Here is a 10,944-nt window from a genome sequence, read left to right on the forward strand (position 1 = left end):
CCCCTCACTCTCCTGTACCATCCATCTTTCCACCCCTATTAAATCATTTGTATCGTCTTACAAATACACTTTAATATCCCCCATAGTAAAAAATAATTAAATAAAACTTTCCCTTCTCTTGATCCCAACCCTCCAGGTAGTTATGTTCCTGTTTTTCTAGTTTCCTCCTTCAAAAGAGTTATGTGTATAATATTGTCTCTCATTTTCTCCTTTCTCATTTTCCCTAAAACTCATTCCAACCAAAGTTTTCCCCCAACACTTCACAATAAAACAGCTTCATCAAATTCATGGCTTCCTCATTGTCAAATCCAATGGCTGATTCTCAGTCCTCATCTTACCCAACCTACAAGCAGCATCTGACAGAATCACTCATTCCATCCCTCTTAACATACATTTCCCTGCCTTCTGGAATCCCACTTTTTCAGTTCTCCCTCTACATCATTAAGCCATTTTTACTCAGTTTCCTTTGCTTGAAACTCTGAGAATTTGGGCATCCCAGGACTCCTTGACCTCTTCACTGTCAAAACTCACTCCCTCTTGGTGATCTCAACTCTATGCCAACAACTCCAAAATTTACATACCCAGACCAGACCATTCCCCACCCCTGACCTCTACACTACCTGCTTGACATCACTGCTTGGCTATCTAATGAGCATTTCAGAGTTAGCATTTGCAAAACCAAACTCCTGGCTTTTCCCCAAAACCTGCCCCTCCCAAAGTCTTCCCAATCCCAGCTAATAGCAACTCCATTCTTGCATTTGCTCAGGCCATAAAATGGTGTCATCCTTAACTCTTTTCTCTCACACCCGTACAAAACCCATTAGGGATACACTGTTAGCTTTACACTTAGAATATATCTAAAGCACTTTTCACCTCCTCCAATGTATCACCCCAGTGCAAGCCACTAGCATCTCTTACTTGCATTATTACAATAGCTTCCTAGTTGGTCATTCTTGCTCCATATTCCTCCCCTCCTCCCCTATTTTAGATTCTCAATACAGTACAGAGTGATCCATTAAACTTAATTTAAAACTCAACTCTAAACATGTTCCTCCCCTACTGTAAACCCTCCAGTGGCTCCCATCAAACTCAGAGTAATATCCAGAACTCTTAAAATGGCCTATAGGACCTAATCTGCCCATCACCCCTCACCCTACACTCTGAGCCCATCTCCTACCATTTTCACCTTGTTCACCCCACTTCAGTGACCTCCCCGCCATTCCAGGGAGTACTTTCACCCAGGGCCTTTGCACAGACTATTCCTTCTGCCTAAAATGATCTTCTGCAACTGCATGACTTATTCTGTCACTTTCTTCAAGTCTTTGCTTTAATGCCACCTTATCAAAGAGGACATTTTTGACTATCTCTCTCACTCTACTGCTCTATTTTAACTTTCTCCTTAGGACGTATCATACCTTGACATATATTTTTTGTTCTTTGTCTCCTCTCTGTCTTCTCTCCTTCCCTGCCTACACACACACACACACACACACACAGTAGGATATATAATTTATAGGAGATAAACTTTTATCTGTCCTTTTCTGTACCGTACCCTTAGTGCTTAGAACAATGCCTGGCATAGAGCAGGGGTTCAATAAATAATAGTATAATCATGAATTAATTAAATAATGCTCTATTGCTGAATTCGATAACAATGGTTGCTGCTGAACAGGGATAACAGCTGGCTGGTTGAGAGACTGAGTGTGAATACTTCCTTTTCTCTGTATACCCTTTTGTAGCTTTTAAATTTTAATGTCACGTGCATGTGCTTCTTACCCCAACAAGGAATTTTTTAAACTAGAGTAAAAAATTATTTTAATAAAAAGAATTTGCTTTTGAGTTAACATTAAAATCAAAAATTTTAAATAGGAGTGCTACCCTCTACCATATCAATCATCTTTTGAAACTTTGTGCCATTTGCAAAATTAAAGAGCGTGCTTTCTAATGTAAGTTGAGTACTTTCTAGAGTTCCTGTGCATAGTAAGTGCTGTGCATATGTTGGTGATTCAGAATATGAAAAAGAGAAAATTATGTTTTATGGGCATTATTTTTTTAGTGAACCAATGGGAACTGCCGGTGATCAACATGTTTATTATTTTCTAAGGGTTTATAAATATTCAGCATAATAATGCATTCTTAGATTCTACCAGCACTCAGCAACAAATATATTGGCTTGTAAGTTTTAAATATCCATTGTTTTCCCTTTCCTGAAAATCATTCCCCATTTCAACTTTTCTAACATTAGTCTTATTCTCAGGAGATACTAGGAATGACATCAAAACTGCTCACCACACTCATTCTATACCATGATATAAAGTAGTTGGCTCCGAAGAGCCAATCTTATCAGAGCAGTGATACAGTATTCTACTTGCTGTTCACTTATCCTGGGCTTCCAGTCTTTCTTTCTGTATGTTTTAGGTTGCCCAGCTTAAGAATCACTGTCCATTTTAATTATTTATTTTTAAATGATCAACTTTCGTGAACTTCCATTATCTCATATAGATGTAAGACTAAAAAAATAGAAAAAAATGTTTTCCTTGTGATGAGAACTCAAACTCTCTTAACAACTTTCATATATAACATACAGCACTGTTAATTATATTAATTATGTTGTACATTACATCCTGAGTACTTATTTATCTTATCTGGAAGTTTGTACCTTTTGACTGCCTTCATCCAATTCCCCCTCCACCCACTCCCCCACCTCTGGTAACCACAAATCTGATCTCTTTTTCTATGAGTTTGTTTGTTTGTTTTGGAAGTATAACTGACCTACAATACTGTGTTAGTTCCTGTTACACAACATAGTGGTTCAATATTCCTATACATTTCAAAATGATCACTGTCCCTTTTAAATAATACGGGTTAAATGTGAACTGAGAAACTCTTCCCTCTCTTTTTCATTACTCTCACTAGAGCACCTTCCACAAGCAGTGAGTCTCTCTAGCTCATGTTCTTCTTGTTGTTCTTTTTGCCCTCAAATATTATTTTAACAAATAAAACTGGTTGTCTTTCATCTTTTGACCATATTCTTTCATGGAAAGCATTCCTGTGTGGATCTATTAGTCTCTTGAAATATGTCTTTTATTTTCACTGCCGTCTATATTTTACAGTGCCTTTTTTCAAATCTCCCTTAGTCACCACTGAGATCATTTCCTTTAACTTTAAAATAAAAGCACTACTAACTAATACAAGGACCTCTGAGTACAGTTACTTCTATGAGGAAGATAGAATTAGCTAGATAGTTAGGTAGATAGATTTTGTTTTCCCCCAGCTATGCCCTTTGAGCAAGCTATGCTAGTATTTATTTATCCTATGTCAACCTCAGAAAACTAATTCATGCCTGTGTGCCCATGTGGTTAGATTATTACAATACCCTTCTAAACAATCTTCCAGCAACGACTTGGGAATGAGGAAAATGAAAAATGACATAAAAGAACTGTTTAACTAAATACTAATGTGAAACAGAAAGGTGCACATGTTCTAGGAAACCAAAACCTGTGTTTAGCACAGATCCTTACACAAAGGGGGCATTCAATAAATGTTTACTAAATTGAATTGAATCTCAATGGTCTCTCACTTTACAGATAATAAAAACTTTCCATAAACTTTTTGGAAATTTTGTCTATCTTCCAGACTATGCAAGATAGACAGTACAATGAACAAAATAATCCACAACTCTTCTCCAAACCCTCAGAGTCAGTAGATGAACAGCCTAGAGAAGAGATGGGAGCAGGTAGGTCTATGGTGTATCTGAGGGACAATGAGTAGGATGGGTTTCCTGGAACAGTGAGTTCATGAAAAGGAAGTTATGCTGAAAGCTCTGATAAAATTTATTTATCAATGTATTTTTAGGGTATGTAAGTGTTTCTAAATTTTAATTTAACCTAATTTGAATTCCCAATATGAAAGGATAAGTATTGTAGTTACTGCCAGAAGTGTCATTGATTATATTCAGAGCCTATGTCCAGAGAAATAAATTGCATTAAAAACTCTTATTTTTCTTATAGGTTCTGTAAAGTATTGTAAAAGCTAGTGTAGTGTTCCTTCCCATTTCAATAGAACTGTAGCTTTCTTAAAAGATGAAAGAAAACAGAAGACTGAAATTTACACCTTCTGAAGAGGATTGCTGGGAATGACTGAAAAATTTTTTAAAATGTACACATCTCTCAAGCACATCCACAAGAAAAGACAGCTAATCCAGTCTCTACATGGATTTTAAAAGATGATTGGTAATGTGTATGGTACAATTTATTATATTATACAGAATAAATGCAGGACATATAAACATTTCTGAAAGGTATTTAAATAATGATAGATTAAGAATAGTTTTTTCCAATAGAGTATCACATTCAGCATTTGAAAAATATAAATTTATGAGCACTGTAGTCCAAGTAAATTGGAAAAATACCTCTCTCTCCCTCTCTCACTTCCCTCCCCCTTGGCAATCATCTAGAAATTTAAGTCAAATTATCTATAAGTCAATATCACTAAAGCAAATCATCACACTGGGCTGCTTTCTCCAGACCATTCTCCATTCTCTTATTCATTTTGTCTTCTATGCATGAATCAGTCAATGAGTTAATTTCCAAAGTGGCCAATGAGTTAATTCTTACCATTGCATTTTGTTCAAATATTCTATTTTAAATTCTTCCTTTAAGCAAAGGATGATTCTTCTATCCTTCTGTTATTGTATGCTCCTTTTGAATAGTTTCCAGGAATAAAATAACTGATCGTGAAAAAACAAAAATGTTGCTCTTCACGTTCTTTGTATAAAGTTATTCGATGATGGCACTGTTTCATGATTAACAATCTAACATGTTGTAGCCTACATATAGTGTATTAAATGTTCCCTTGGCAACAGACATCATATCACATGCCCATTATCAGTTTTAGACATGAAAAACTGTAGCTTTAGAAAAAAGTGTTACTTTTTGTTAAGGACATTTCCATCCCACAAAAGGGACAGAAGCAATGAGAATATCTGTACTGATGGAGTACTGGTAAAGAACACAGTACTGACAGAGTTTTATAGTGCAACTTTAATGATGTTTAAACATATATTCATTCCAGGACATCACTGAGAAATATTTTTGGAAATATTTCTTTAGGAACTTTAATTACCATCAATGTATAAAAATAAATAACAGAATTTCTGTCCAGATAGCATGATTAGTCGTGTTTTTCAGAAAAAAAGTTTTTAAAACATCAATATCTGCCTTAAATGTTAGAATTCCATTTGAGAAAGATACAAAAGCTATTTACAGTGCATCACACTCAAAGTCTATCACACTCAAAGTCTAAGCTACTTCTTAGTTTGATTTGAGTCCCAAAGAGCACCATTCTTTTAAAAAAAAGGAAAGCCATGTGCTTAATAGGCTTCCTCTGGATTTTGTCCCTGATTAAGTTGAGGACACACCTGCTGACTCTGCTTACTGCAACAGAACTGCCAAAACAACAGATAAGGAAGCTGGCCCAGATTTTATTTGAATTTTTCAAGATCTAGTTATTTATTTAGGTGTCATTTCTGGCATCTGGGACTCTTATAACAGCCCATACAGTCTACTAAAAAAGAAACATACAAACTTAAAACATTAAATAACCAACAACTATATGAGAAATTCCTTCAAGCAGCAATAATAAACTTAAAAATTTCTATATAATTATGCAAACTATGTGCTCCTTCTGCCTCCCTTCATTCTCCTCCCATCCAAAGTTAGCATCGTGTTCGATTTTATTAGTGTATTTGTTGCCTAGGACAGGAAACCCCTAATATATTCAACAAAGTAAAATATTTCTATAATAATATTAAAAATTGCAAATGCCTACTTTGTCACAGTTGTTCTAGGCATTTTGTGCATAGCAACCATTTTAGTGGATAGTATGTTACTGAACAGGGGGCGCTTAGCTTCCTCTCCCTAGTTCACCTAACCTTGGGGACACCAATGGGAGGTGGGCAATGTTTATAAATGATTTACTTTGATGACAGTGGATAAAGGTTCTGTACTATGAGCTACTCTCAACGAAGAATGGTAATGGTAAACCAATGAAATGTGTACCTTCCTTTGTCTATTAGCTTCTGCCATCTTCTTTTGCAATTATAAAAAGTTTTGTTTTCTCTCCATTTAGATGAAGAAGTTGAGATCTCTCTTAGTCTTAAATCCTCCCCTCCTCCATGTAATAACTAATATATGACAAATGGGGTTTTCTGCTTTTGAGTCTTTCTTTCCTTTTCCTTTCTCTCTTTTTTCTTTCTTTACTCTTTTTCTTCCCTTCATAATGTTTTATTTGACACGTTCCCTAAACCTCCTTTCCTCAGCTCAAATCGTTTGTACTAGAGAAGAATTAAGACTACCTAAGGACTACCTAAGACACTCCACACGACCCTTAAGAGAGGCAATGGCGTAAGAAAGGGGTTCCCCTAAATCAGCTGCCATGAACAAGCATGCCAGTCCCGCCCCCCTTCCCCTCCTGCAGAATCACCCAGCACCCGGCCTTCTAGAGCTACATTTACAAAACTACACAACTCTCATTCCACCACAGCAAAGCTTTCTCCGGGAACAACACAACACAGCACCCTCTACCCCACTCCCTGGAAACACAGAGCTACCCAAGCCAGCAGCCCCTCCCCAAAGCTCGCCTCAGGCATCCTTCAGACAGAATGCTTCAGGATCCCTGGTCCCCGCTGAGAACCAACGTGCTCCAGTTCGGAAGGGGAAGTCAGGCGAAAGGAGGGCGAATCCAGGACAATTTCCAAAGGACCAGGCAGGTTCAGACTGATGGTAAACTGTGCCTGAACACTCACCGCCACTCAAGCCCTCTAACACCTCAGCCAACGGCCGCTCTAAAGGGTTGCAAGTTTCACTGCTCCCTTCGAGATGGGAGCATCCGGGCAGCTGGGAAAGAAGGGTTCTGGGCGGGAGCCGCCACAACTCCCAACCTTCTGGCAACGCTGTCCCTCTGGAATTAGACACACCTTGGCGTATCGGTTTAGTGTGCGGGGGGAGGGGGAGATAGAGGAGGTGAAGGGAAAGGGGCTAGGAGTATGGTGTGGAAATTCTTGGAGGGAAGGGAGAGTTAAAGTCACATCTCTGCCCTGGATCGAGCAGAGTCTAGGGGCAGCAGGCCCTCCCGTCGCTTTGTTGTCAGCGTCCCCTGTCGCTGGCGCGCGCCGGGCGCACAAACACGCCTCAGAATATCATCCCAACTGGCCAAACGGGCCCTACGGCCCCCAGCCCCTTCCAAGAAGGAAAAAACTTGTATACAGGCGCGGCGGCAGCCAGGATGCTGCGGTTTGCCTCTGAGAACAACTTTGAAAGCCGGAAAAATGATAATGAAATAAAAGGATCAATAATATTTTGTTTTCTTCCGATCCTTTGGAAAAATTAATTTTCTGCCCCTACCAGTCCGCTAATATTTACAGTCGCCTGTGGCGAAGGGGAGTTAAGGTTGGTGCTCAAGATAGAGAGCGCGAGGTAGGTGCACAGGCGAGCTGCAGAAAAGGGGACCGGCTGGGGGACCCGAGTCCCCGACGCCATTTGCGGGACAGCGGCACCCGCCCGCCTTACCTGTGGATGCAGTTTCCATGGCAACGGGCGGCGGCCGGGCGGGGCCCGAGCCCAGTTCCCGCGGCGCAGCTTCTCGGGCCCCGGAGCCCAGCCCAGGGCCGGGCTCCCCCACCTGCGGCTCGGGCTTGGCCCCTTTCGGCGTCACCGCTTCTTCCTCCCCCTCGCTCCGGTCCCCGAACCACTGGGACCCGGGACTGGCCAGCGGCAGCAGCTCTTCTTTGGGATCGGGCGGCGCGGCCATAGCTGGCAGTTCCCCGGACGCAGCGACTGCTGCTTGGCGGGGCCGAGGTGCAGTGACTGGGCGGGCGGGCGGGCAGGCGCTCCCTGCTGCTGCCCCCGCCGGGACTCAGGGCTTGGGGAGGTTGCGGTGTCAGCGCCGCCACCGCCGCAGCTGCTGCAACTCCGGCCGAGCTGCCGCCTGCCGCTTTCCGCGTTTCAGCTCCTCCTCCTCCCCCTCCACTTCCTCCCGGCCCCGCCCCGGCCGCTGCCTGCGCTCCTCCTCCTATTGCCGGCGCCGCCGCCGCTGCTGCCTTGCTACTCCCAAGCCTGTCATTACGCAGGTGGAAAAGGCCTGTTTGGTCCGAGTCTTCCTTTGCACACGTCAGCCACCGGTCTGCAGGCCTAGATTAGGGGATGTGCCACATCCACTTGAATCTTCCTCTCATTTGGGGGAGAATCAGAGAGGATGAGCAGGTAGAAACAGCCCCCAGCTGAAGAGTGACTGATTAGGCAAGCTGCCCTCCCAATTCATAAAGTTAAACCTGGACTGGTGTCCTGGGACCCGAGGCAAAGAAAGGAAGCTGGAGCCCTCAAGGCCACAGTTCTGAGGGTGACCAGTATCATCTGCGGAGGGGACTTGTCTTCGCGGGGAGGGGTGAAGATGGTTGTTGACAGATGGAGACGAGGGAATCTGCAACCCCGAGGTTAAATGCTGCATCCATAAACTGTTTCCAAAACAGAACCTAAAATAGTGGAGTACAGGAAAGAGCTATCAGGAGATCCTCCGAATAAAGCTTGCCAGACTTCATTCCTACCAGCACTGAGGGTGAATAAGACAGCAATAGGCAGGACAAAAACAACTTATGTTTCCTTTCAGAAACCCTGAGCCAAAGCCATACAAATTATAAGCTGTCTGTGCAGTCTATTTTATTTGAGAAGTTGGACATTCCAGAAAGCTTGCTGCTGCTTCCCCACCCACCCATTTTCCTTTACAGCTCTCTCTGATAAGATGGAAGATATTTGACAGATAAACAGCAACTCAGAGGAGGGAAATGACTTGGCTTATAATGTATTATTCCTATATTTAGATACATCTTCTCAAACAAGACTTATGCTTTATTGGTTCCTAAATTGTCTATGAAATGATGTGGTTGGAAAAAAAAATAACACACAGGGTGGAGGAATAAGCCCATCCACTGCTCCTTCTCTAGAGAAGGTGGGGCATCAGGCAAGCTACTGTGAGGCTTTGTGGGATTGCTAAGCCACCATAGACATGCTGAGGATTTCATACCTGTCAATTTATATATTCAAAGGCCAACTTCAGTACCATGCAGATGCTCCTCAAAAATGCTGAAAGTTAAAAGCCTGAATTCTGCCCAACCTTTTGTTCTGTTCAGTGACAATAAATTAGAGAAAATGTGTTCACTCAATAGACAAGAAATATGGCCTACTAGGGCCAGATACCCCTGGGGATATGATGATCACCAAAATTTTACATTATTGATATCTTCAAAAATTATGATGGACATTTTCATTGGCTTGATTGTGGTGATAGCTTCACAGGGGTATACATATGTCAAAATTCATCAGATCACTTACTGTAAATATGTGCAACTTCGTGTATGCCAATTATACCTGAATAAAGCTTTTTTTTTTTTTTTTTGCAGTACGCGGGCCTCTCACTGTTGTGGCCTCTCCCGTTGCGGAGCACAGGCTCTGGACGCGCAGGCTCAGCGGCCGTGGCTCACGAGCCCAGCCGCTCTGCAGCATGTGGGATCTTCCCGGGCCGGGGCACAAACCCATGTCCCCTGCATCGGCAGGCAGACTCTCAACCACTGCACCACAGGGAAACCCTAAAGCTATTTTTAAGTTACCCCCTTTGACATTAACAATTATTGGTTACCCTGAACCATCATGGTTTTCAAAATCTTTCCATGGGAAAAATGAGCCTGTTTAAGAAATCTTTAAGGTGAAAAGCTATTACACTGCTCTCTTTCCATTAAGCTTAATCCTTTCATATAATCAGGGGCATTTCTGAGTTTTTTATAACCCATTGTTTAGAATATCAGAAATACCAGATGGAAATTTCTCACAGTTTCATTATTGACAACATGCCAAGAATATAGAAAACTAATGATATAAAACTGAGTGCTTATCGATGGGTACTGAATATTTGAGAATTGTTATGGTAAGGGAATTACATACAGAAATATATGGAGAATGTTATTTTGTTTCTCTGAGAAACACTGATGAAAGTCATCATTTAAAAAAACTGGAGTAACTATGCAAGCCTCACGACTTCCTTACACCTAAAATGATAAGGAGTTTTGGGATATGGTTCCAGTTCTTTTTCATGGTTCATCAGATACTGATCGATACTCTAATTGAGAATGTGTGAAAGAAATAGCCAGTTAAAGTATATTTAGATTTTACTTGTTAGAGAAAATTGAAATTTTCCATTTTGATTGAAAATTTTCATTTCCATTTCCCATTTAACTGAAATTCCACTTTGATAAATTATTCTATTTTGCTCTGCTTTAAAGAGGTGTTCACACTGTTTAGTTTTAGCAATTTTCACAACTATCTTTATTAGGCTCTACTACTGGATGTGGACAAATAATTATCTATTTGGTTGAAGGAATTTTCAACTTTATGCTATGGTTTGAAATTACCAATGTCTATCACTATCATTTATTTTACATTTGCACCCCTGTGAACTGACAAAGCTTGACTAATAGGAAGATGTATGGGCATAACACACAGTTAACAATGGGATTCCAGGGCTTGCAGAGTTGCTCTAAGTTATGAGTTGTTCTAAAATGCTTTTGTGACAAAGAAAAATGGGGTTGGCACTTTTAAAGGAGTCATAGCAAGGATAGTTGAGACAAAAGAACTGTCAGGTTTTGTCTTAAGCTATTGTTTTTTAGAAGAAAAGTTTTGTTCACTTTTTCAAAAGAAGGAATCTGGTGCGGAGCATTTATTTAACACTAGCTTCTTAACTTAGATCAAAGCTTATATCATGGGGGAAGAAGTGTGGGGACATGGAGAAAAAGTACCACAAGTAACACTTTAACCAAGATGAAGTCCTTTCCAGCCTCAATATGAAAGTTATTTAATCGTTCTGTGCCTAAATTTCCTCATTTGTAATCTGGATATT

General features: G+C 40.9%; 1 protein-coding gene across 2 annotated transcripts in view; it reads right to left on the reverse strand.

Moving 5' to 3' along the window:
- RTN1 (reticulon 1) overlaps positions 1 to 8,014 on the reverse strand; it is a 239,513-nt gene extending 231,499 nt beyond the window's left edge. Inside the window, exon 1 of one of the 2 annotated variants that reach the window (XM_032624721.1) lies at positions 7,569 to 8,014. In XM_032624721.1, coding sequence (XP_032480612.1) covers positions 7,569 to 7,809 — 241 coding nt within the window. In that variant the 5' untranslated portion in view covers positions 7,810 to 8,014. The remainder of the gene's footprint in view (positions 1 to 7,568) is intronic. The other variant, XM_032624720.1, reaches the window with a different exon arrangement.
- Positions 8,015 to 10,944: the final 2,930 nt, after the last annotated feature.

The sequence above is a fragment of the Phocoena sinus genome, chromosome 2 (assembly GCF_008692025.1).
Source record: "Phocoena sinus isolate mPhoSin1 chromosome 2, mPhoSin1.pri, whole genome shotgun sequence".
Taxonomy (NCBI): Eukaryota; Metazoa; Chordata; class Mammalia; order Artiodactyla; family Phocoenidae; genus Phocoena; species Phocoena sinus.